The sequence below is a fragment of the Vigna angularis genome, chromosome 3 (genome assembly GCF_016808095.1).
Source record: "Vigna angularis cultivar LongXiaoDou No.4 chromosome 3, ASM1680809v1, whole genome shotgun sequence".
NCBI lineage: Eukaryota > Viridiplantae > Streptophyta > Magnoliopsida > Fabales > Fabaceae > Vigna > Vigna angularis.
The window spans coordinates 26506034-26532479 of record NC_068972.1 but is presented as its reverse complement, the minus strand read 5'-3'; the positions used below and the strand labels follow the sequence as shown (position 1 = coordinate 26532479).

General features: G+C 35.3%; 2 protein-coding genes across 2 annotated transcripts; one reads left to right on the top strand and one right to left on the bottom strand.

Moving 5' to 3' along the window:
• Positions 1-12914: 12914 nt before the first annotated feature.
• On the top strand, positions 12915-15095 carry LOC108325718 (alpha carbonic anhydrase 7). The gene is made up of 7 exons (XM_017558812.2): positions 12915-13059; positions 13126-13343; positions 13434-13540; positions 13623-13728; positions 13814-13978; positions 14718-14771; positions 14891-15095. Exons 1-7 carry the CDS (start codon positions 12951-12953, stop codon positions 14981-14983), a joined length of 852 nt encoding a protein of 283 aa, XP_017414301.1. The 5' UTR covers positions 12915-12950; the 3' UTR covers positions 14984-15095.
• An 8019-nt stretch (positions 15096-23114) lies between these two features.
• On the bottom strand, positions 23115-25988 carry LOC108325484 (alpha carbonic anhydrase 7). Its single transcript, XM_017558564.2, has 7 exons — positions 25708-25988; positions 25423-25640; positions 24669-24775; positions 24278-24392; positions 23543-23707; positions 23402-23455; positions 23115-23303 (listed from the first exon to the last, which is right to left on the bottom strand). The coding sequence occupies exons 1-7, from the start codon at positions 25802-25804 to the stop codon at positions 23223-23225; spliced, it is 837 nt and encodes a 278-aa protein (XP_017414053.1). The 5' UTR covers positions 25805-25988; the 3' UTR covers positions 23115-23222.
• Between the last annotated feature and the right edge of the window lie 458 nt (positions 25989-26446).

Sequence of the window (26446 nt, the reverse complement as noted above, 5' to 3'; positions counted from 1 at the left end):
TTAAGTTTTGGAAATAAGAGAGTTGGATGAGTTTTATGCTTGGTTTTCCTTGTTTTGGCAGGAATTAAGATGAATTAGATGAAAGAATTTGAAGTAGTAAGGAGCTGGAGTCAGGAAAGAAAGTAAAAGTGCACAAAAGAAGAGACCCATTCACCGCTCAACGCAACTTTTACCGCTGAGTGGCGTTCTGAAGCACCGCAATCACCGTTGAGGGCTAAAACTACAGCTGAGCGTCATCTTGAAGAGTCGCACTTACCGCTGAGCGGCAAAAGTGCCGCTGAGCGCCATTTAATTGGGCTTGGACCTATTTTCTACAATTTTTAATAAACTATGTAAGGATTTAGTCAACCTAGGGTTGATATCTTTGTATAGAAAGAGGCGAAATCACACTTTCTTCATCCCTTGGAGGCAGATTTTGGATGTGGAAGCTCCTTTCTTCAAATTCTGGGGTTCTATCTTTCATTCTTTCATTGTTTTTCATCTAGTTTCACCATGTCTATGGTGAACTAAACTTCCATTGTTGTTGGGGAACCGATGTAATCCTTTGAAACTCTCATGTATTGAATTGAGTCTTGATTTTATATGCTTTACTTCATTAATTGTTAGGGTTTTTCCTCTTTACTCTATGCATGCTTTGTTTAACTTATTCAATTGCATGAGCATTGATGTTATCTATATGGACACATATAGGTAAATCTAGAACTGGGGAAATTCTCCCGGAAGCAATATTACCTAGACATAGGAATAGGAGGATCGGTTGCCTTTATGCTTCTGTGCGAATGTAATGCATGAATAATTGCTAGGGAGACAAGACATTGTAAACTAGTGATTAGGATTAGGCTTTCTTCACCGAGACATCGGGTTTAAGGTAAATTAGAAAGTGGCATTGACATTAATGAAGAAAGATGAATTCTTGAATACATGAGAGTGGATAGGATGAGTCGGAAACCCCAACAACATAATCATTCATATTTTACATAAATCACTTTTGAATCTTTCAATCCAATTGATCAACACATGCATTCATATTTACTTTTCAGTATTTGCATCTAAACCTACAAGATTTCGTTTACAAGTACAATTTAATCAACAAATCACATAACTGTTTAGGCTGTGAGTCCTTTAGGAAACGATACTTGGTCTTACCATTTTATTATTACTTGATACGATTCGGTACACTTGCCGAGTGTTAACACCCACTGTGGAAGAAGACGCTAAAAAATTTGTGCAGAAATGCTCAGCCTGCCAATTCCATGCCAATGATGTGTACGCCCCTCCAGCCATATTGCATAGTATGGTTTCTCCGTGTTCGTTCACCTAGTGGAGAATGGATAACATCGGACCTTTCCCCCCGGAAGAGCTTAGAAGAAGTTCCTTCTCGTCGTCATCGACTATTTTACCAAGTGGGTGTAGGTGGAAGCCTTGGCGACGATTACCGCCCAATAGGAGCAGAAGTTTGTGTGGAAATTGGTCTATCGTTTCGGGCTTCCCCAAACGGTTGTAACTGACAACGACATCCAGTTCATTGATAAAAGGTTGACTGAATTTGATAAGAGTTTGGGAATAAAGCACGTCACCAGCTCGGTAGAGCACCCACAAGCGAACGGTTATGTGGAAGCGGTGAAAAAGCGATTGTCGCCGAGCTGAAAAGAAGATTGGGGGAGAAGAAGGGAGCTTGGGTGAAAGAACTTCCTAAAGTCCTATGGGCGTACCGGTGCACCCCACATGGAACGACTGGCGAAACGCCCTTCAACCTCATGTATGACACTGATCCCATGCTCCCTATTGAGGTAGGAGAGTCGTCACTGAGAAGGCAGTTGGAGGACGTCCAACTAAACGAAGGGTAGCTAAGGGCAGAATTGGATACCTTGGAGGAGCGACGAGAATCGACAGCGGTGCGGTCGGACCCTTGTAAGAGATTAGTGGAAAAAAGATATAACACTAAGGTGCAGCCTAGGAACTTCCAAGAAGGAGACTTAGTATGGACAAAAATCGGTGAAGCAAGGCGAACGACCACGCACGACAAGTTGGCCGCCAAATGGGTGGGGCTCTTCAAGGTAACAGAAGACCTCGAAAATATAGCTTATTTCCTCGCGCATCCGGACAACCGGCCTATTCCTAACACTTGGAATGTCTCCCACTTAAAGTTTTATTTCAGCTGATCAACCACTAATTGTATTTCCCTTTTTTCATTGAAAATTAATACAATATTGATAGTGTTTCGTCTGTAACCATATAAAGCAAAAACTACTAACATCGTCCCAGACGAGAAACTAATATTCTTTAAAAAGAACCAAGTTGATGAATGGAGAGCTCTAAAGAGCCACTGTCAACTTGGTCGGGTGGTGAACGACGAGTTCAAAAATGAACCACTACCGCTCGGCTCAAATAATGTTAACCAAGTTGATGAATGGAGAGCTCTAAAGAGCCACTGTCAACTTGGCTGGGTGGTGAACGACGAGTTCAAAATTGAACCACTATCGCCCGACTCAAATAATGCTAACCAAGTTGATGAACGAAGAGCTTTAAAGAGCCACTGTCAATTTGGCCGAGTGGTGAACAACGAGTTCAAAAACGAACAACTATTGCCCGGCTCAAATAATGCTAACCAAGTTGATAAACGGTGAAGCTCTAAAGGTCCACTGTCAACTTGACTAGGTAACGACCGACGAATTCGTCAATACGTCATTGCCGACCGGTTCAAATGCATCGCCAAACAAACGACGCATCGAACGTCCGTAGCTTAGACAAAAAATAATAAAATGCTTAAATACGAAGAGGAAAATAAAACTATTGTATTGAATGGTAATCTTGGGGTATACATCAAATGGTATTAATGGGTCGATCAAACAAACACTCTAACAAAACCTAACTGTTTGTCACCCGACCACATCCAAAAAATCAGTAAAAAGATCACAAAAAGCCCCCCACCCCAAGATAAGTCTACTTTACCCTAGCCCCATCGTTGCCTTCCACACCTGCAAATTCCTCCTCAAGAGTCGCCTCATTGACGCCTTCGTCATTGTCGGGCATTTCATCAAGGGGAATCAAATTCCCCTCCTAGACTTCCTTCATTATATCAAAATCGGAGGCATATGGGTCGACTCCCAAGAGGAATGACGCCCGAAGAAGGGTTGTGTTTAAACCCTCTTCATGCTCAATTGTCACATTCTGGTTCAGAGTGGCGATCGAGATGGCAACCTCCTTAGCTAGGTTGGGCCAAAGCTAAGAGATGTGCATGTAGGGATGTTTCCTTGGATGAATGGTGCAGAAATGTGGTGGTAATTGGTCCAAGGATGATGAGCTAAGGTATGGATGGGGTAGAAGCTCAAAGCCTCTAGGAGATATGGTGATGGTGGTGTAGTGTTTGATGGCTCCAAGAGAGGTTAGGCCAACTCAAGGAGGAAGGTGACTATAGGGGCCTCATGAGTTGCTCTAGTCTTAATCTAAGATGAGTAGTATGGCCAAAAATGGGCAGCATAACATTACTCAACATCAAATATGAAATACAAGGGTGGAGACACCTTTATTTATAGGCCAAGGATGTCTTCTTCTAACCCTAAAAGCATGATCTCTAACCTTTGCTCTCAATGGCCAAAAATGAGGCCTTCTAAGGAGTGGACAAGTGTCCACAAATCCTCTCCAATGTTGGAAGGACATGTGGCCACTCACAAAACACAATCTTCTCCATTCCTAGAGTATCATGTGGCCACTACTAAAAGCAAAAACTATCCACTCCTAAGGTGCCATGTGGCTACCTTTTAAAAAGTAAATTCTCTCCAATGGAAGCATGACACATGGCACACACTTTCCACTTGGTTTGGATGTCTAACTTTAAGGAAAATCCTATGCTACTTAGGCATTAATACAAGCCTTAAACAAACCTACACTACATGGCCAAATACAAGGCCTATATAAACCTACATTACTCTTCAATTCATGCTTCATGATGGCTCCAATGGTGGTCCATAAGGTAGAGTTGACACCATCTTCAAGGATGACTTTCACTCTCTTAAAAGTGCTTGACCATGGCTAAGGGATTTTCCATCATTCCCTCCATATTGAAAAGGATTTGTCGTCAAATCTTCAACATGGAACAAGGCAAACTTCCTTATCTTTTGTGGAGTTTTTTTTTGTGCTTTTCTACCAAGGTCAAATACCCATTTTATAACACAAGTTAGAACAAATGTTATAATAGTGAGTAAATGAAGAATATAGCTCCCAACAATGATACACCTTAAATCAAATGAATGATCAAAGTCTTAAAGAGTAAGAGCATTTTTGAAGCTTTTTTTTGTCTTGTGTTTGATGTATATGTTTGAAAGACTATCCATTCCAACACAAGAGTTAATTTTTAGGGATATGTCATCATACCCTCCCTTTTGAAAAGGATTTGTCCTCAAATCTTCTTGTTCTTTTATGACAAAAACCATTTTCTTATTATTGGTTAATTTGTTTATCTTTCCATCAGGATCAAAGATCCATATGCAAGTGTAATTAAACTCAAAACCAATAATCTTATTAGCCACAAACAACATGTATCTAGATGAAAAATTTAAATAGATGAAAAATTTAAATAGGACCTTGTGCTAATTTTAAAAGACTTAACTTGAAAACTTTGAAGGTATACTCCACAAAATTGTTTGTTTACTTTGAGTTAATTGTATCCTAGAAGGTAACATCAACTCAAAGTTTGATTTGGAAAAATTTGAGGAGTTAAAAATAGTGGAAGGTGAAAAAGAAGTTGAAAATTTTTAAAAAGTAAAAGTTGGAGTTATGAAAGATGGTTGGATGTATTGAGAAAAGTTAAAGGATTGGAAAACTCCCTTCATCATCTTAGTCTCAATCTTAATTGTGGGAGTGGTAGGGGGCTTTAGTAACTCTTCCTTTTCTTTTCTTATCTCAATCTCTTCTTTTACTCTCTTTTCTTTCTCATTCCTTTCTTTTACCACTTTCTCTTCATACTCTTTTCTTCTTTCCTCCTCCTTTTTCTCCCTTCTTACTTGCTCCTCTTTATCTCTTTGTTCTTTCTCCCTTTTCTTATGCACCTCATTCTCTCTTTGTTCTTTCTTCCTTGTTTTGTCTTCCTTTCTTCATCACTTAATCTTCCTTAAATTCTTTTGGACTTTTTCTTGTTTTTCATTAAGGATTCTAAGTTCTTCTTCTAAGGTAGCAAGATATTGTTTTCTTTCAACTCTTTCTTTCTTTTCTATCTCTCTGATTTGTTCATCTCTTCTTCTTTGAATCTCTCTTTTTCTCTTGTCACTCAAGAGCTTTCTCACTGTTTCTTCAAACTGATCTTCTCTTTCAAAGAACTCTTATACACTTTTTAGAAAAGTTTTTCCTCTTTTAGTGAGTTCTCTCATCTCACATATTTGCTCTTGGTTTATTATAAGAGAAAAAAGAACAAATTTTCTTCTCATGCATGCTCTCAAGTCACATCAATCTTTAATTGAAGATTTTCTACCTTTCTCAACCTTAGATTGTCTTTGATTCCATTATTCACTTGCATGTTCTACAAGCCTAGAGATGCATAAAATAAGTATATGATATTTACCATGCCTAACTAGGAATGGGTGAAGTTCTTATATTATTTTCTCCTATGCTAAGTATGATAGTGCACTAGTATTCTCACCAAAGAATGGAAGGTCACTCTTAACTTTAGAATGTAGCTCAACCTCACCATGACTTAAATGCAAGCTACTATAAAAACTCATTTGTTTTAAAAGAATTTTGAAAAACAATTTTCACAAATAATCCTAGACATTTTTAAGATTTTAAAAATGGCTTATGCAAACAAACTTAGTATTTCAAATTAAATTTCTTAAGAGACTTAAGGAGACAAGAGAAGTTTAAGTTCACTTCCAAGAAAGAGAGGTGAATCACTATGGATTGCTTAGAAACCAAGTCTTTCCTAGCCAAAGCTTACCTCAAGTTCTCTTGTACCAAACTTCTCAAAGGGATTTAAACTTGAAATAAAAATTGACACACACTAGACTACCACAATTAAGGAAAACAATAAATCTACACTATGCGGCCTAATGATGAATTAGAAGGAACTTTGGTTCCCTCTTACCCACCAACTACAAATTTTGCTTAAATAATAAATGGCCAATGTTCTTATTTGGACAAACCCCTAACAAGTCAAGAATACAAGTTCAAAAAGGAAAACAACTACAATTTTACAATTCAAAGAAAATATACACAAATCTCTCTTTCTCACCAAGTGTATACTCTCTTGTTTTGTGTTTTAGACCAAGACTTTAAGCTTCCCTTTAAGGCCTCCTTCACCTTTGGATGTTGCTCACTGTTTTGGGCTGTTATCCCCATGATCCTCACGTTTTTTTACCATCCAAAGACCTACACCACAAGTTAACACCACTAAAGCCAAAAGAAGTCCAAGGAAAAAGCAAGAAAGGGTCTAAAATGAACAAAGGCTCTTCAAAAGGAGTTTTACTTTGACAAAACCGTGAATGTTTAGAAGAAAATCAAGCAATTAAATGGTAAGAAAGAAAGGTAAGCACAACAAAAGGAGTTACCTAAAGAAAGACACTAGAATGGATCACAAAAAACCAAAACTACTAGAAAAACACAAGGTGCTTTTGTTCTTTTGCAAGCTAGACGAAATGGTGCACTAAGGCAACCCTTTTAGGTCATCATGGTTGTTGGAGCAGCAACTAGGGACATGAGTTTCCCCTCCCAAATCAACATCAAAGTGCTCACACAAAAGTTGGTTACATATGGTACATGCATGTGCTTTTACTTTTACTTTTTGCTTTTGCTTTTTGTACTTTTTGTCTACTTTTCTTTTGTACCTTTTGTCTCTTTTTTTTTTGAAATTTTTAGCACAAACACACACCAAATCAGATCTCAAATATAGAATGTTACAAGGAGTTTCAAGTTCATACAAGCTTATAACACCAAAATGAACAAAACCTACTAGAATAAAATATAGCATGAAACACAAAAAGTGACATAATGGAAACCTAACTCTATGAACTTGTTCATGATCTAACAAGTATGAACTCAAATATATAAAATAAAAGCACTCAAAGGCACAAATACAAATCAGTTTTTGGGCATGACCTCAACATAGATTTTTGATGATTTTCAAAGTTTTAATTAGGAAATAGAGACATCAAAAGGACTAAACATGACTCTAGACAACATGGATTGATTTGAAACGTAAAATGACTCAAGCAAACATATATTGAACAAAAAAAACAATAAGGAATGACTAAAAAAAAGACACAAAAAAGTAGCCAAAACTACCAAAAACGAACTTGAAAATTTCTCCACAGAACTCCAAATGAAATGATTCTTTTTTTGTTGGAAACTAGACTTAAAGGGCTTTCATTTGAATATTTTTACGCATTTTTTGGATGACTGAGCTAGATGTAGTTTAAGTTTGAAAATCGTCACAATTTGCTGCCAAAATAAATGATAGATGAAAAAAAAAACACAAGACAAGTAGGGAAATAACACCAACAACATGGAAGAATAAAGGATAGATAAGGATCAAAAGACTTTGCTCTTGAAGAACCAAATCTCTTGATACCAAATGATGGCAACCTCCTTGGCTAGGTTGGGTCAAAGCTAAGAGACGTGCATGTAGGGATGTTTCCTTGAATGAGTGGTGCGGAAATGTGGTGGTAAATGGTCCAAGGATGTTGAGCTAAGGTATGGATGGGGTAGAAGCTCAAAGCCTCTAGGAGATATGGTGATGGTGGTGTAGTGTTTGATGGCTCCAAGAGAGGTTAGGCCAATTCAAAAAGGAAGGTGACTAGAGGGGCCTCATGGGTTGCTCTAGTTTTGATCTAAGATTAGTAGTATGGCTAAAAATGGGCAGCATAACATTACTCAACATCAAAGATTAAATACAAGGGTGTAGACACCTCTATTTATAGGCCAAGGATGTCTTCTTCTAACCCTAAAAGTATAATCTCCCACCTTTGCTCTCATTGGCCAAAAATGAGGCCTTCTAAGGAGTGGACAAGTGTCCACAAATCTCTCCAATGATGGGAGGACATGTGATCACTCACAAAACACAATCCTCTCCATTCCTAGAGTTTCATGTGGCCACTACTAAAAGCAAAAACTCTCCACTCCTAAGGTTCCATGTGGCTACCTTTTAAAAAGTAAATCCTCTCCAATGGAAGCATGACACATGACACACACTTTTCACTTGGTTTGGATGTCTAACTTTAAGGAAAATCCTATGCTACTTAGGCATTAATACAAGCCTTAAACAAACCTACACTACATGGCCAAATACAAGGCCTAAATTAACCTACATTACTCTTCAATCCATGTTTCATGATGACTCCAATGGTGGTCCACAAGGCAAAGTTGACATCATCGTCAAGGATGACTTTCACTCTCTTGAAAGTGCTTGACCACTAAGGGATTTCCCATTAGATCGTCTCGTTCGCCTTCGCCAGTTTAGCTGTGAGGGCCTTGTTCTAATTAACCAACTCATTTTCCTTCCTCTCTCGACTAGTCACCTCCACCTTCAGCTTACCACACTCCTCGACTGCATGGTCACCTCTTACTTGAGTGGCCCAAAGCTTCTCAACGGTCTTAGCTAATTCGCGCCTGACCTCGTCCAACTTTAGCCGCCAGTCGGCTTGTTGCTTCTCACATCCCTCGTGGGCAGCTGTCAATGCCTCTAACTGGGCACGAAGGTTCGCAAAAGCCTTTTTCTCCTTGTTTAGTTCAGCCTGAACGTCCTCCGCGCCCCTCCGATCAGCAAACTCGCACAAATACCAAGTTAGCTTCGCCGCCTGGGTGGACAACTCCAGCGCGGTGTTGGTTATATCTCTTTCGAACAATGGCTCGAGCATCGCCAGTTGAGAGGAGTTCTTGTGGAAGTTAACCCTGTGGCTAACATGAAACTCCACGTCAAATATGGTGCCCGAAATAGGTCGAGGGACGCTCCCTTCACGACGACTCCTTTTAGAAGAGGATTTCTCCCTTTCCTTGGTTTTCCTCTTCTTCTCCACAAGAGGAACGACCATAGCAATAGCAGCGCTGAACGATTGCTCGAGGTTAACGACCGAAGTTGGATGCAGAACTTCAACTTGAACGGTTGCCCGAGAAGTGGGTTGGCTGATCAGCGGACGGCTCCTTGCGGTTGTCGTCACGTGACTCGAGGAGGCCGAGCAGGGATCCTGACTCCTCAAGTTTGAGCCCCCTTTTTGCTTCGTGGAGGAAAAAAAGCTGGTCTTCCTATGCGCTAGAAGGGACATGATGCCTGAAAAGAAAACACAAACTTAGCTAAGTTAACACAAATGCACCAAATACAATAATAGAAAATACCCTACCAAACGCCATTTGGTCAAAATCCTCATAGGCGAGGCATTCAATAAGGTCGCGGGCAAAAAGGCAGCGGGGCATGCCATTTATAATCTTAACGACCTCCAATTCTTCAGGGCTCATAAGGCCGACTAGTCAAGCGTTTATTTTTCGGGGATTCCTTGTCCAATAAAAGGGAAACAAAGGAAGGTCGGCCTCATCATGGAACTCCGAAAATGATTTGTTATTATGATCCATCGTCACTTAGCAAGTGGGCGGATGTTGAAAGGGGCGACTTTGAGCTCATGAAGGACGACCGATTGAAAGGCTGTGAAAGGAACCCGAACGAACATTTGGTTGAACAGATAGGTTTACACAAAGAAAAAATACTCTACGCTGGACCCCTTCCCATGGAAGACCTGTTCGTTCTTTCGGCTAACACCCAATCATATTAAGCAGGCATCCTCTTCATCTCGAACAACGAACGATCGGTCGACCCACCATTGTAAGTCCCCTTTAGTACCATAATCGGATACGTAAAGCCCAACTTCATGCAATGCCCACTCGTATCCTCGAATGGTCGGCCAGCCACCCTCAAGTTCCTTCCATCATTGTCAATGCCGACCTTACCCTGAAGAAGGTCGAGAGCTACCCCATTAATAACTCTCTCCTCACCATAAATAGGGGACCAAGGCTCTAAGCCGCCCTCCCGTTCGGTTCTCTTCAGGTAAGAGGACGACACAAAGCTCGGAGAAGAAGACTGATCATCTCTACCCGCTGCGCCCCCGCTACCTCTGCCCGATGAATCCTCAAACGAGATAATATGCACAATAGCCATTATTATTACCTTCGAAAAAGAATAACTTCTTGATCGGAAAGTATGAAGAGCAATGTAAAGAAAGTGATGAAAATGATAGCATCCCACCCCTTATTTATAAAAAAATGTTACAAACTTTCAGACCATCACAACCATTAAAATATGCCACGTCCAACGGTCCTGATTAAACGACGTTATCATTACCCGAGAAGGAGGTTTCACGTACTTGTGACACGTGTTTTTCTGCCAAGCGATGTTTCAAAAACATGTCGAACGGACCTCACCGAATCCCATGAATAATGGTATTGCACACAACAAAACCCAATGCCAACTACATTGTCTAGGGCTTGAGGGGCCTATGTACGGTATGGGTCAGATGACCTTACGTAAATATTCCACACCGGTCAAACCGAACGACTCTAGAGAACAAGAAAGCTAAACAACAAGGGAATGGGACGAAACCAACCGCCAAAAACGAACGACCATACACACGGACGTCCGGTCTTGTTTGATAAACAAGTTTTCCCTACAAGGATTAAGGTAAATGTTAATTAGGGATATTGGGCTAAGATTCGGTCGAGATTATGGTTTCACTAATCTCAAGCCCATATCAAAAACAATAAATATAGGTCAAAGGTAAGAGGTAGGTGATCGCATTTACTGTGTATTTAATACCATTTCTCTGAACTTCCGTACGGACTATTTACTGACTTAAGCATCGGAGAACCTTTGTCAGGTACACCTTGGAAGGTGGAGTGAAGACGAAAACTGGAAGTTGTTACCGGACGACATCCAAAGAGAAATCATGTAGGTGTTTGAAGTAACTCGACCTCATACCCGAAACACCCATCAATATCCTCTTGCTTTGTTGAAGTGAGCATATCTACAATGTTCCTGCACTAAACTGGCTAAGTAAAATTTTTAATTGGTCATTTATCTCATGTTTTTTTAAACTATACTCTTCAATCCATTTCGTTCCTCTCTTTTCTATTTTCATTCATCCTATTTCTCATTTATTTTTCTCTTTTCTATAAAATTCATCACTTACGCTGTGTTTGTTTAGAGGGATAGCATTGTTTATAGGGATTAGAGAAGATGGATTTGTGAAATGAAGTATGTTCACATTAATAAATTTAGAAAGAATGATTATCACTGATTTGCGGGATGAAGTACTTTTTTCATCTCTGCGGATGCCATGCGATTTGAGGGTTATTTTAGTGAAAACTCGTTTCTACCCTGAATAAAAAGTGATAACATAAGTATCATGCAACGCTGCAGCTACACGGATTCAATTCCAATTTTGAGTTTTGTGATAATTAATGTCACGTGGGTTGTAAAAGATAATGTTGCTGCAAATTTGATTATTTATAATACAATTACAAATAAATCCAAAAGTTAATCCATAATTTTTTATCCTAAATATAAATATTCAATTTCGAGAAGAATACTTTTTTTTACCACTTACCACTAAATTATATTAAAAAAATATTCTATTTCTAAAATAAATATTTTAATTTATTAAATTACAAATTTTAAAAATTAATGTTAATTTTTTTTTCTTTTTATAAACATTTTTACAACTAAATATAACATTAACAATTATCATTTTATATTAAGGGGTAATTTGGTAATCTTTAATTTCTACCAATTAAATAACTTTTTTATGTGTCACATCGGTCAAATTTTACACTAATTTTCATAAATTTTACTTCCAAATTTACTCTCACTTACCTCCAAATCCACTCAAATAAACAACAATTAATTCATCCTCAAATCCCCTCAAATTCATTCACTCATTCTCTTCCAAGTGAACAAAGCATTACTTTCTTCGTATCATTTACAAATAAATAAATATATAAAGGTATTTATCACTTATTTTTTCTCTTTTCTATAAAAAATTATCACTCACATCTTTAAACCATTTACAAACATATATAAAAGTATTTCAATTGGTTTGGGGTAATTTATTTTTTTTCATATGATACCCTATCTTATTATTTTAGATTTTTATGTGTTTGCTTGTTAAAAGGGCTAAACAAACTTGAATAATGTCACCTGTCACACTCTTTAACGTATATGCACAAAGTTTGATGTTTGTGTGAGAGAATGCAAAGGCATTAATGTCCCTATAAATGATAAAGTGTTGTAGCCTTGAAAGAGTTTGGCAATTGGCATTTAACAGACAGTGATGTGCCATTCACATGGCGGCTTCCAACCATCTAAGCAAAATGAATTCCTGTTTTGTCAAAGGGACTATATGCTCATAACAACTTGCTAGTTGTAACCACAGTTTTTAAGGATTTACAAGATCGTATTGATTTTTTTTTACAAAAATATAAACTCGTTGAATCTTTTTCAAAAAATATTGAAACTCAGTTGAGTAAAAAATAAAAAATAAAAAAATTAAATATAGAAACCAAATTATTAATTAAGCCAAAAAAATATATTAGAAAAGGTATTTTCATGCTTTGCCACCCATTCATAGTCTTAATGCAACTTTTTTTTGTCTTGCTTCTAAATAGTTACCTCTGCATTCTACTTCGACTAGTTTCTCAAATTCCCCATATCTCTGGATACTTAGAAAAGAAAAATTCCATTAATCAATCATTTACTGCTCTTCTTTACTTTAATTAATGGATGTTTATCACCACTTGTCTTGTATTGATGAGCCATTTTAATAAGACAAGAAAATTTGAACCAAGCCTAGCTCCCATTCATTGAATTTATCACATTAATCGTCTAGCATTGAATATATATATATATATATACACACACACAATAAAAGTTTTAGGACAGTATACTACCTCATTCATATATTGTTTCTCTTTCACATCTAAGCATGAAGCCTTCAAGAATGAATAACACATGTATAGTTCCAACTTTGCTCATGCTTTGGATGGTCTTGTCAGGTTCAGCAACAAGAAAAGCTCAAGAAGTGGAAGAAACTGGTAACTTTGATGTAAAAATTATTTTCTTTTTAGTGTTATAATTATGAGAGAAATGTTACTGTGCAGAGAACGAGAGAGAGTTTGATTACATGAGAGGAAGTGAAAAGGGACCTCGTCACTGGGGAGAGTTAAAGAAAGAATGGTCAGCTTGTAAACATGGACAGATGCAATCTCCCGTAGACTTGTCATGTGCCAGAGTCAAAATCATCCCTCGCTGTCAACTACTCCAAACTGATTACTTTTCTTCTAATGCCACCATAGTCAACAGAGGCCATGATATTGCTGTCAGTCTCTCACCACCTTATGTATCACTCGTAATATAATATATACACTTTCATGATCCATGCGTATATGTATACTGTATGCTGTTGCAGATATATTGGAAGGGTGATGCTGGCTCAATAGACATAAATGGAACCGAATTCTTTCTGAAACAGTGTCATTGGCACTCACCTTCTGAGCATTCCATCAATGGCAGGAAGTATAATTTGAAGTTTTATTTAAGATATGAAATAAAAAGTTGAAGGATTGAAACATGTATTGAAATGGTGAGACATTGTTAGGTATGACTTGGAGATGCACATGGTGCATGTAAGTGTGGAAAACAAGATTTTTGTGACTGGTGCTTTCTATAAAATAGGGCATCGCCCTGATCGTTTTCTCTCTCAGGTTCCAATCTAATATTTCATGGTTTCATAATTTCCATTGTTATTGTGAAAGAGTGGTAATGGATATAATGTGTCTGAAAATTCAGCTTGAGAAAGAAATCGAGCACCTTGTTGATGGGAAAGTAGAGAGACAAATTGGAGAGATAAATCCCTCAGGAATACAGACAAGAGGAAATATGTATTACAGGTACTTAGGTTCGCTCACCACTCCTCCTTGCACTGAAGGAGTCATCTGGAACATTGATAGAAAGGTACAAACTTACTTAAATTCTCTTGTGATATATTTGTTACTTTTAAGAAAATATATATTTCTAATTTTTTTTTACTTTGAAATTATTAGGAATGAGAACATGTCTTAGGTAATAAAGTCAACCCTTCATCAAATATCTTTTATAAAAACATTAAAAGTTTATGTTTAAAGTTTGTAATATGCAATGTTTTTAAGATTTGAATATTCTAAAAAGTAAAATATATATGTTTTTTACTATTCTTAGCTTATTTTATGAACTGAATTGTTCTATTACTACTAAAGATTAAGATTAAAATTAAATGTGTACTGAATTAATAGAGATTGTACTTTTTATATTTATATTTTTACGAATTGGTTTATCATTAATAAATAATATATATTAATGACTTTTTCATTGGAAGACTAACTAAACCCGTTTTAACCTATCAAATTCAAAGAAGATCCTTTTTGGCATTTAAATTAAATGAGCATTTATTATATTGATCAAAATTAAAAGTCATTAAATCGATGACAGAAGAACATTTTAGGGTGAATGGCTGTGCCCTTAAATTTGTAAAATTACAATTAATTTTTTATTTCCTACACCCTATAAATTAATATATTGATCTTGTAACAAGTAAAATTATACTATTTGTCTCCATTAGTTTTTGATGAGTCATTATTTTTTTTTTTGTATATTTCTCTTATTTTTATTTGATGGTGATTTTAATTGATTTGAATTTTTCAATTATTCTGTGCAGATAAGGACAGTGTCGGAAGCACAAGTGAGACTATTGAGAGAGGCAGTGCATGACGTAAGCCATTCAATGTGCCACTATTCTATCTGTGATTCCAAATTTATTAAGAAAGATGATAATTACATTGAATAACTCTAATAAAAAGCTTTTAATTTAAAAAATGGCCAATTTTGCAGCATGCGGAGAGGAATTCAAGACCAAGGCAGCCACGTAACCGAAGAGATATATTATACTTCAGATTCAAAAGCAGAGCAAAATCAAAAAAATAAATTCTCTTGGGTTGATTTTGGGGTACATTTCCGTCATGTTTTTCAGATATATATTTGGCTTTTTTTACGTGTTTATATTTTTTAAATAAAATTTTGTTTATATTCTGTTATGTTCATTTGGTGTGGAGATATTTGAAAGTCTCAGTTAAGAATGTTCCATACACTTGAAGAATCGTTGAAGGATATTTGGTTTTGAATTGAAATGATGTATTAATCTTTTATATAAAAGGAATTGAAAAAAATAGTTCCTAAAAGACAAAAATAACAAAAATCTTAGTGGGATAATATTAAAAATAATAATGAAAAAAAAGGAAGAAAAGGAAATGTATAGAAGAGAAACTGGGATAATATTAAAAATAATGATGATCAAAGAATGAAAAAGAAATGTCAAGAAGAAAAACGCATTATTATCTTAACAAAATAACATGTACGTGTGCTAATAAAAGAAAAAATAACCATGTACGTGTGGCAACTCCTTATGCACTTAACTTGCCAATTTAATTTATTAAAAAGTTGTAAATTATGTTAAAATATTAATCTAATCTAAATTTAATACAAATTAAGCAACCATAGCAAACATATATTTTAATTTCAGAATACTAAAATTTTAAAATAATAACAAAAATATTTTTAAAACATAAACCAGTAATAATATATATATATATATATATATATATATATATATATATATATATATATATATATATATATATATATATATATATATATATAAATGACAAACCAACTAACCAACTTCATCCACCAACAATATACCAAGTTAGTAAATCATACATACTATAAATTTAAGATAATTAGATTAAAAAATTATATTTATTTATTTTTTAAAGTTTGGAAATCAAAATATATCAAAATTTCAAAAATTTTAATTTTACATTAATAATTAAAAAATAAAAACATATTTAACCTATAAATAATATATTAACACACTTAATTTCTACTATTTTTTAAAGTTGAACTGAGAGCATAATTGCACCTCTTCAATTTTATAAATTTACAATCAAATCTATTAAGTTTCAATTTTTACATACTCTAAATATATATTCATGTGTATTTTATATCATCAATAAAAAAAATATTAATTGATGAAGTACTTTGAATGCTTTTAATCCGTTTACCAAACTTAAAATACATGCATCGTAAAACTAAAGTAATATCTACACATACATGTTACGGAGTGATTTAATCCAATAAAGAACTTAAGAAAAATACTTTAAACTGTTTTTTAATTTAACTAACAAAGCCTTGATTAAAAGAATACTTTAATCTATTAAAATGTTTTTATCTATTTGGCACATCTCATTTTAATTGACACTATTAAAAAATCGTATTTTTAACTCGCATATTACGCTTCGGTTCCAGCAAAATCGAAGCGTATTAAAACACGGTGACAATGTCGTAATATTTAGAACACTATATGCCTTGGTTGTCAAACAACCGATGTTTAAAAAGAATACTGTCTTGGTTAGCAGGGTGAACTGAGGCATAAACCCCACAAATATTATATTAATTAAACCTTTCACCTGGTACGTTTGTGGTGGCAGAGATATTGCCTCGGTTGGCAGGAAGGACCGAGGCATATAAGCCTTTATTGCCTCGGGGGTAGGAAGGACCGAGGCATATAACCCTTTCTAATATACGAAAGATTAATTTTTCCCCAAATGCCTCATTCAAGCAAGGAAAACCTAGTGCGATCGAGTGCCTTCTTTCTCGCGTCGTCTGCTCCGAGTGCGGCCTCGTCACTCCACTGGCGACATCGTCTGCTCCGAGTGCGGCCTCGTCCCCGACCACTCCACTGGCAACATGTCTGCTCCGAGTGCGACCTCATCCTCGAGTCCCACTCCATCGACGAGACCTCCGATGGGCGACGACGACCCCAACCGTGTCGGCAGTCCCTTTAACAGGAACGAACTTCAGTGCTTCCAACTGGAACAGAAAGTTGATCGGAGTCAGGTTCTTTGCCAAGGGTTGTAAGGCCATGTTGGGTCCTATTAACGACACTGAGGAGTCTAGATCCCCTCGCGACGATGACGATTACGACACCCACACAGCCAGCATAGCCGCAGGATCGGTGGTTTCCGACGCAAGTCTTTTTGGTTACGCATCCGGGATGGCGCAAGGGATGGCGACGCACGCGAGAGTCGCTGCTTACAAGGTTTCCTGGAAGGGAGGGTGGAATGGATGATTATTATAGAGGAGCTGGTGGCTGATGCTCATTTGTTGATGGCGTCGGCGATGGTGAAGAAATTGATTTTTGGGAAGACAACCTTCGCAATGCTCATTGCATCAAAACCCATAAGCCTTTGATTCTTACAAAAGCTAAAATGGTTTTTTTTTTCTGATTTTCAAGATGTTGCTGGTATTTCTGATTTTTTGATTTTCAAGATGTTGCTGGTATTTCTGATTTTCTGATTTTTTATGGCAAAGTTATGCACTCCATGGACTACTCCAATCTGGACAATGACACTGCTGCTGAATTGATTAAAGGAAAAATAATCATAGTAATAGGCTCACATAAACATGCTATTGATCTTGCAGCTGAATGTGCAAATGCAAATGGTGAGAAATTGTTTGGTTGCAAAATATTATACTCAACCTGCAGAAGAATTTATTTTAGCTTTGTCCTACATCACTGACTAGTTTAGTACTTCTCAATTTTTCCCTTCTGATGTTTTACTCCACAAATCACTTTTGCAGGAGTCATGCATCCTTGCATAATTATCCAAAGGATTGCATACTAGTTTTTTCCAGATTTCCAGACTTGTGGCCATTGAAGAAGTATGAATTAATACCTTGTCACAACTTTATATGTGTAATGGGACCACCAAATGCATCTATTGATACAAACTAATATCTCGCTACACAAGAATGTATTCTTTCGTAAAATATAAAACAAAAACCCTTCTACGGCCTCGGTTCAACTCCAAACCGAGGCATAAGACCTCCTGTACTGACTCAGTTCACCACTAACCGAGTAAGTGGAACTAATAAGTTAAAATATAGTTTGAATTTATTAAAGTAAATACACCATATGGTCGGACGACCTATATGACAAGAAAGAACGGATGGTCCAAATTATTATACATACAAGTTAAAGCAAAATAAACTTAAAACCCGTCTGGCTAGGTATAAGTAGAGGCGAGACAACCGATCTTAGTAGCAAATCCCTCTTAAAAGACATCAAGAAGCAGTGTTAAATGTAAGTATCAATTAGTGTAATGGGCTGAGATTGTGCCATAATTAAGGTTATGCTATCTTAGGTTCATCTCAAAAATTATAAATAGAGGTCAAAGGTAAGAGGTAGGTGATCGCGTTTACTGTGAATTTACGACTCTGCTCTAACCCCCGTGCAGACTGTTTACTGATTTAAGCATCAGAGTACCTTTGGCAAGTATCTACCGATTGGTTTGGAGCGAGGACGAATATACACTTAACCGAACAACATAGGATGAAAAATGTGAAGGCGTGTTTGTGGAAGTTGTTTGACCCTACACCCGAAACATTTTGACGCCCACCGTGGGGCCAAGTGACTTGAAAAGACCTAATGGTGACCAAGCGAAAAATTATCAGAATGCTTCAGCAAAGGATGGAGGAAATGCAAGAACGCTACGAAGGGAAACTGGAAACCCTCAAAGCTGAGAACACGACAAGGGCCGCCAAGGAGAAGACTTCGACCGAGGAGGGAGACAGATTAACAAGAAACTACATTTCAATCTAATATCATACAGCAAAAATGGGTTTGGTCTTGTCCAATGAAATGAAAATTGGAGCCGAAAGGGTTGGGAATTCCTTTCCTCCAAATCTTCGAATTATAGCTTCGAGAAGCTTGATGTCCTTGATAATGCTAATTCTTACCATTATCTAAGCATCATTTTAGTAGAAAAATTAACTCCTTTCTAGCTTGTAACTTGCTTAATCATCGTCTTTTGTCTTGTTTTCTAAATAAATGTGTTTTAGGCTACATTGATGTAACTTCATCACTAATCCCATTATTTTGTAGCTAAAACTATGCTTGAAATAATCTCCAATAATGTAGAGAACTGAATCAACCATAAAAGCAAGCAAATCTGCAAAAAAACCAGAAAAAGAAGTAGTGCAGCAGAGTCAGGCTCGAGCCACCTTTTTCCATGGGGGCTTGAGCGCCAGTGCACCAGCTGCTGAGTTTGATTGACGCGCGCTCGGGCCGCACTCTTTAGGGGCGCTTGAGCACCATTTTTGCTGACATGACATACTTGCTCTATTTAACTCAAAAACGCGAAGAGCTTTTGGTCTTTGGTTCTTTGGAGGCGCGATTTCACTACTGGAGCTCATGAGGGCGTGAGGAGCTTGTGAGGACATCTCCTTCTCTTCCTTTGGGTCTCCTTCTTCTTCCATCCATGTTTGTAAGCTCTAGGGTTCTCCATGGAAGTGGAGAACTAGATTCATCTTGTTAGGGTTAGATGTAGCCTATGAATTCTTGTGTAATGGATGATTGATTTGTATTTATATATGCCTTTTCTATCAATTGCTAGTATTCTTGTTTCCAATCTTAAAGCTTGGATGTAATAGGAATGTTCATGACTTGATTTTGGGGTTTCATGGATTATGGGGACGTAAGATGGAACCTAGAACTGAACCAAGAGTCCTTGTGGTCATTGATTCTAGGGATGGAAGATGATTCACATGTTGTCTTAAAATCCTAGCTCATTAATGCGGGTTTTCTTAGATTTTCCAAGGGATTGGAGTTTAATAGGGAAAACCTAGGCTCTTTCACCCAAGGGATTAGGGCTAGAGTACTTTTGTGGATTGACTTTAGTAAATTGATGGAGAGGAGATGAAATAGGGTAAGCACAAGAGTGAAATAGGTGAAAACTAACTTTAATAATGTCATTTCATACCATTTCTAGTCTTGTCCATATCTAAGTGCCTTTAATGACCAAAGTCCAACCATTGTATATTTGTGAATTTATCTTGTTGCACATATTTATAAATGAATGTTGTTTTATTGAGTTTAGATGAGTTGTTAATCGCACAATTATCTAGTATTACGACTCTCTTGGGAAAACGATACATGGTCTTACCATGGTTTATTACTTGAAACGATTCGGTGCACTTACCGAAATCCACCAACAGTCCTCGTCTTGCTTCTCAATTTCTTCTTGCTTCGCACACAGCTCTTCCATGTGTAACTCAAACACCTCTGTTAAAGGAAATAAGAAATGATTAGCTTTGTAGATCATAGACCAGAACCATTCCAAACTTGTCAAATGCAATGATTGAGAAGAGTAAAAATAGAGTATGATGAAGATGATGACACTTGTGGTGTTTTCAAGTTCGGCGGTGAGCTGTTGAACGCAGGATTCGACGACTTTCTGAGCGGTCTCCACTTTTCTCGAATTGAGCGACAGCAGTAATGACGGTGTCAACCTCTCTCCAAGGTCTGGACTCATTGTTGGAGCAGTTTGATGGAGGGGGCTTCGTTAGCGGTGGGGGAGGCTTTGGAGAAGGGTCGATGAGGACGACTTTAGGTGAGAAGAAGCTTTTAGAGAATTTGAGATTCAATGTACGGAAGAGAAATTAGGGATTGTGAAGAGGAAAAATGTGATTCTAGAGGAAACACGAAAATGTGAGTTAAGAGATACTATGACCGTGTTTCTAAAATAAGGCATAATATATTTTTAATAAAATTTCAAATTTGTGATTATATGTTATATATTATGACAGGTGAGAAGTTAACAATCATAAAAAAGGTATATTACGATACGTTTACGAAAATCTGTCATAATACATTTTAAACTTATTTTCCATTTTGCCACCATATTAATATATTATGACTGATTTTCAAAACTACGTTATAATAAGTCTCATTTTTATTATGAAAATACCATCAGTCAACCTATTATGATAGGTGGATTTCACCTGTCATAATAGGTCATCATAAAATCATATTTTTCCACTAGTTACGCTTTTGAATTATTAATTAGCGGACATTGATCAAAACATTACTAGTCAACATTCTCAGTTTTATGTTTTATTCTAATTATTTATTTATTTATAAGCCACAAAGTTCAAATTATTTTTTAGATAATAAAACATAAATAAAAAATTTGTATTGTTTATATATGTAGAAATAATTTATGTGACTAACAATTAATTTGATTTTGATAAGTAATTATACTATTAATGATATATCTAACTAAATAAGTATCCTTTGATGAAAATTTCTAATCGTTGGAGAGAAAAAAAGTGTTGGTGTGATGTAGCTCTAGAAGCACGAAAAGGGGAGGAGTGAATAAAGCCTATAGTTTGAACAAAGTTTTAATGATTTTCATATTCCTTACGGGTGGTGTATGATTTACAGCATATACTTGATGAAATCACCTGTGTAAGATAAGAATGAGATCTTAGTATGATCTCTAGAGGGCTCATGAATATAGGGCACACACATGGTCTATAAGCGTAACACTAAAGATTGTGGGGGGTATTGTGATTGATAAACCACTAACATACGTCAAGTGTCTTTGGTTCATATAGCTTGCTATACCAACTACATTGTGTGTTAAATTTCTCGATCTAAGACTGATTTATATAACTTGCTATACTAACTCTGATGCATTACATCTTTTGAGACCTAAGTTTTTCTTCTTCTTTTAATCTTTCTTTCTTACCTTTTTGCAATATGTGGAAGATTGTTATAAAACACGTGCTTTATATATTACAAAATTCTTGTTGTCTTTTTTTCTTGTGGTCGAGCTTGTTGTTACAGCTTGTCGTTGGAAGATCTCGCTTGACTAGGAAAGTTGCCCCACAAGTAACACAACGTCGTTGATTGGATTCAATCGCAAGATGCGGGAATTCTTTTGCATTTCATGTTTATGTAACCGGTCTCGAATCTACTTCTCTGTCTATAAATAGAGTGTTTTGCTTCCCTAAAATAATAGAAAAAAACATCTCGAGCTCACCCTCTCATAGATAAGCATCTCGATCTCTCCTTGTCATAAATAAGCATCTCGAGCTTTGCCTCTCTTAAATCAAACTCTTAAGCTCTCCCTTTCACATAATACAGACGAGCTCTCTCTTATACAGAATACGTTCCAGAGCACTCCCTCTATTTCGTCTCTTTATTCTCTCTCTTCTTTATTATTTTCAAATATTATGAGTTTATTTACTTGCTATAGTTCGGTTAGTTTTAAATTTTTTAGAAAGTTCATGTTATCTAAGAAATTTGTGTTAAAGTCCTTAAGAAAGTAGATTTACACATTTTGGAAAATTTTTTATTTTTGTCAGCATTTTACAACAACCTTTACAATATTATGATTATCCATCTGTGAAATCCATTTCCGAGCTATCTATACAATATATGATGAATCTCATGAATCAAAAGTTAGATGAAAAGCGGTAAATCTTGTGTGAAAGCAATCTGATGCTAGATGAGTAATAACTACTCTAAAATATAAAAGATGATGGATAAATAATCAGCATAAGATAGAAAGTAATCCTAGAGATGGGCCTGCTACAATTAAAGAAAGAAAAGAAGAGAGTGAGTTTGATGAAAAAGAAAAAGAATAATCTTAAAATCAAGTAGATTGATATTTCAGAAAATGTTGTTTTCAATTGTATAACTAAATATTTTGTTTGTGACTCATATTCTCATGTCTAAGACATGTATTGAGATGCATAACGTCGGATGTTGCACATAAAGGTTGCTGTGATACAAATTTTAATATTGATGGGTTCATTTTACACTTTAGCATTTAAGATTTGTTTTGCTTATAAGTAAGACCTTTTACTTTTGTTAGTTCAGCTAGTTAAAAAGTTGTTAAACTATTAATTAAAAGAGAATCTCTAAATTGATAATAAATTTAAATTCGTTAATACTTCAATCTCTTTTCACGTTATCCTTCAATGACTTTTTGCAAAAAAATTTGAGCATTATATTTCACTTGGGAGTTATGTTGAGGTTCATTGAAGTGCATTGTAAATCCGTCAATCATCGAATTGAATTTAGTACATTATAAAAGTGTTGTGGTTGAAAATAAAATGAGTAAATGATGAAATATGCATATAGCTGTCTATTATATATATATATATATATATATATATATATATATATATATATATATATATATATATATATATATATATATGATTACATAACCACTACCAAAAACAAATTACTAGAAGAAAAACCGTATAATAGACAGACAAATATTACTACAGAAAAAGAAATTATGTGATAAATTTACTCCTTGCGTTTTGGTCCATAGAGTTGTATCCCTCGTTTATTCAGCGCTTGTAGAGGTCTCGAATTCTTCTCTGCATGCTGCCATGGAGTAAATCACACAAAGGTAACACTTAGTTTTTTTTTTGGCTTAATTTTCATTATCATTTTCATGATTAGTGCAGTAAATCAATACTTACATCGTGGACAGCCTCTCTGAGTAAATTCACTTGTGCCCTCGACACACTTTTGATCTGAAGAAGACGAAGGTTTAAAGTTTTAATTAAAGAGGTGATTAATTAGGATGATTCATTAAATAATTTTGAGTAATTTAACAGTACCTTTTTATTGATAGTCCAAATGACACCTTCGCTGCAAGGAGGGACAGTGAGGGAGCCAATGTATCTGTAGTACTTCTTCCCACCCAACTTAATTTCTGAGGGATCAAACACCCCAATTTTCTTTTCTACTTCATTATCCACCATGCTTTCTATGATTTTTGACAACTGCAATCATTTCAAACATTCTTCTTATTATTCAACAAAATTAATTCCCTAATTAACTTCTTCATACATTCAGTACACATTGGTCCATGTTTCAAATATTCCTGCCTTTCGGATCTTTTCAACAAAACAAATATGTTTAAAGAAATACTTTCCTTTTTTAGTTTAATTAGTAATTAAATTTATATATTTAAGTCTAAGATTCATTTTATTTCCTATCTTTTTTACTTGTATTAATATTATTTAAAAATAGAATCAATTTAGTCTTTATTTTTATTAAATTGAAGTAAAGATGAGTTGAAATGTACATAACAAAATCTTGAAAGTGTCACATTTAAAAAAAAAAAAGTTATCTAAATTTTAATTTGTATCACTTTTTAAGGAATGATAACACTTTTCAAGACGATAACATGTTAATTTAACAAAAATATCAAATTATAACTTTTTTTAAAAGATATTAAGACTTAACTAAATAAATAAATATAAACACTAAAATAAATTAAAGACTTAGATAATGAAATCAAATTAATAATGAAGGAGTTGAAAGAGAAAATACCGCTATAAAAAAGTTACCTTGTTGAGAATGGGATCGGGTCGACCAATCTTGAACAGAAGACCAACAACAGCAATATTCACTTTTCCATTTTCGCTTTTTCTTTCATGAACCATGTGGAGCTCCAAGTCATACCTATATAATGTTTCAGTTTTATGAGAGAAAAGTTTTAATTTTTTTTATCAAATTAAATAAGAAAAAAACAACATTAATTGAGGTTAAGTAGTTAAATCATTTACTATACACATGTTTTGTTCAATAAAATATTATATTACGATAAAATATTAATTTTTATAGTTGTAGGTTTAGTGTAATAAGAACTTATATAGTTATAATTTGTTTTGGTTTTTGATTTGATTTATGTTTTAATTCTGGAGAGAATAAAGACAGAGATTTTGAGGCAAGACAAACCTCCTTCCATTGATGGTATGTTCTGAAGGTGAGTGCCAATGGCACTGACGCAGAAAAAATTGACTGCCATTGATGTTTAATGATCCAGCATCTTCTCCCCATTTCAGCTGCAACAGTTACGTCAATTATAAATTAAAAGATTTCAGATCTTATTAATCAAAGTTTATAAGTGAAATCACCGACCAAATTTAAATAACATGAATATCAAATATCTTTAATGAAGACAAAAATTAAGTATTAGGTAGCTAATGACAATTAATTTCTTATACATGATGAGCTGTATACAATTTAGAAATAAATAAATAAACAAATAAGATAAGAGCCCTAGAGTATACACATATTGCATTATTTGGCTCTGTTATTTTATGCAAATTATTGATAGGCTTTGTTAACCTCATGATTGTTTGCATCTAAATATCTATATCATGATCAATGAGTATGCATTATTGGACTGAGACACACACTATCATGTTTCTACCTAAGGAATCATCAGTTTTCACCATTTTCAGATGAGAGAAGAACCCACACTAATTCCAGAAAACTGTTACAATAAAGTTGTTTCTTTTTTCAATTTCAAACACAAAACTAAGTTAAAATATATGTTTGAAACATGTTTTAAGGTTTTGAGATACTGATTTTTGATTCATCAGGAGACATTATATAAATGTGATCTAAGTTCAACTAAAATAAAAATTCATATAATCTTTTTATCTAAAATCTGAAATGAATCCATTTGTGTGAGTCTTGTTTTTACCTCAATATCATGGCCTCTGTTCTTGACAGTAGCATTCTGAGGCTTATAGTGCTTGCTTAGCTGCCCCAACTTTGGCACCAACCTGACCCTGTGGCTTGACAAATCAATCGGAGACTGCATTTTGCCACTTTTACATGTTTCCCATTCCTTCTTCAGTTCCCCCCAGTATGAGGGACCCTTCTGACTCTCTTTTATGTAATCAAACTCACTCTCATCCTCTGCACAACCACATCAAATTCATTCATCAATCAAAACAAACCAAACTCAAACACTTTTTCCACTTACCAACTTCCTGTGCACTAATCCATCTTCTTGAATGGACTAGGATCATAACTATTATCAGATTTCGAACACAAACTCTGCATCTCATTTCATCATTCATCTTGATTTCAAAGGATGATCAAGTTTCAGATTTCCAAACTTCAAATCTCAAGAAGATGAAAAGGGGCGATTCTCAGATATATGTAAAATTGAAGGGAGGAAGAGCATTAGGGCATACTATATATACACATTCCCGGCCATGGTTTGGTGAGCGAAAGCGAAACCTTATAAGTCAAAACACAGAATTTCAGTTTTCAAATCTAACTTTTCTTCACATACCACCTTTTATATTTAACTACCATAATTTTCCAATTTTTTTTCACATTTTACCATTTTTATTTTTATATATTTATATTGTTTTATAAACATTTATAGAATATGTTTTAAATTTAGAAACCAAATTAAAATTTGATTATTTTTCCCTTTGTCCTATTTGAAATGTGAACTCAGAATCTTTTGCACTCACAAGAAAACGGGAGTCAGAGTCCAAGAAAGAGTAGTTGTCCATTTTATATCATTAATCCAGGGGAAAATTTGAAGCATAAGTAAACGTTTTTGAAGTTATTGACAAAAGATTGGACTAGCTGAATTCAATTCCATGTTTTCTTCTTTTCTTTTGACATTTAACATCTAACACACAACATAATATATGAACAAGTACATTTTTGTTTTTCTAGTTTGCACGAAGAACAACAAAATAAAA

Excerpts from the sequence above, each read along its gene's own strand:
- LOC108325718 (XM_017558812.2), top strand. The coding sequence starts at position 12,951 with ATGAAGCCTTCAAGAATGAATAACACATGTATAGTTCCAACTTTGCTC. Across the intron at positions 13,060-13,125 it reads TCAAGAAGTGGAAGAAACTG|AGAACGAGAGAGAGTTTGAT; the intron begins GTAACTTTGATG and ends GTTACTGTGCAG. Across the intron at positions 13,344-13,433 it reads ACAGAGGCCATGATATTGCT|ATATATTGGAAGGGTGATGC; the intron begins GTCAGTCTCTCA and ends ATGCTGTTGCAG.
- LOC108325484 (XM_017558564.2), bottom strand. The coding sequence starts at position 25,804 with ATGAATGATGAAATGAGATGCAGAGTTTGTGTTCGAAATCTGATAATA. Across the intron at positions 23,708-24,277 it reads CCGATCCCATTCTCAACAAG|TTGTCAAAAATCATAGAAAG; the intron begins GTAACTTTTTTA and ends AAATGATTGCAG. Across the intron at positions 23,304-23,401 it reads TCAGAGAGGCTGTCCACGAT|CATGCAGAGAAGAATTCGAG; the intron begins GTAAGTATTGAT and ends ACTCCATGGCAG.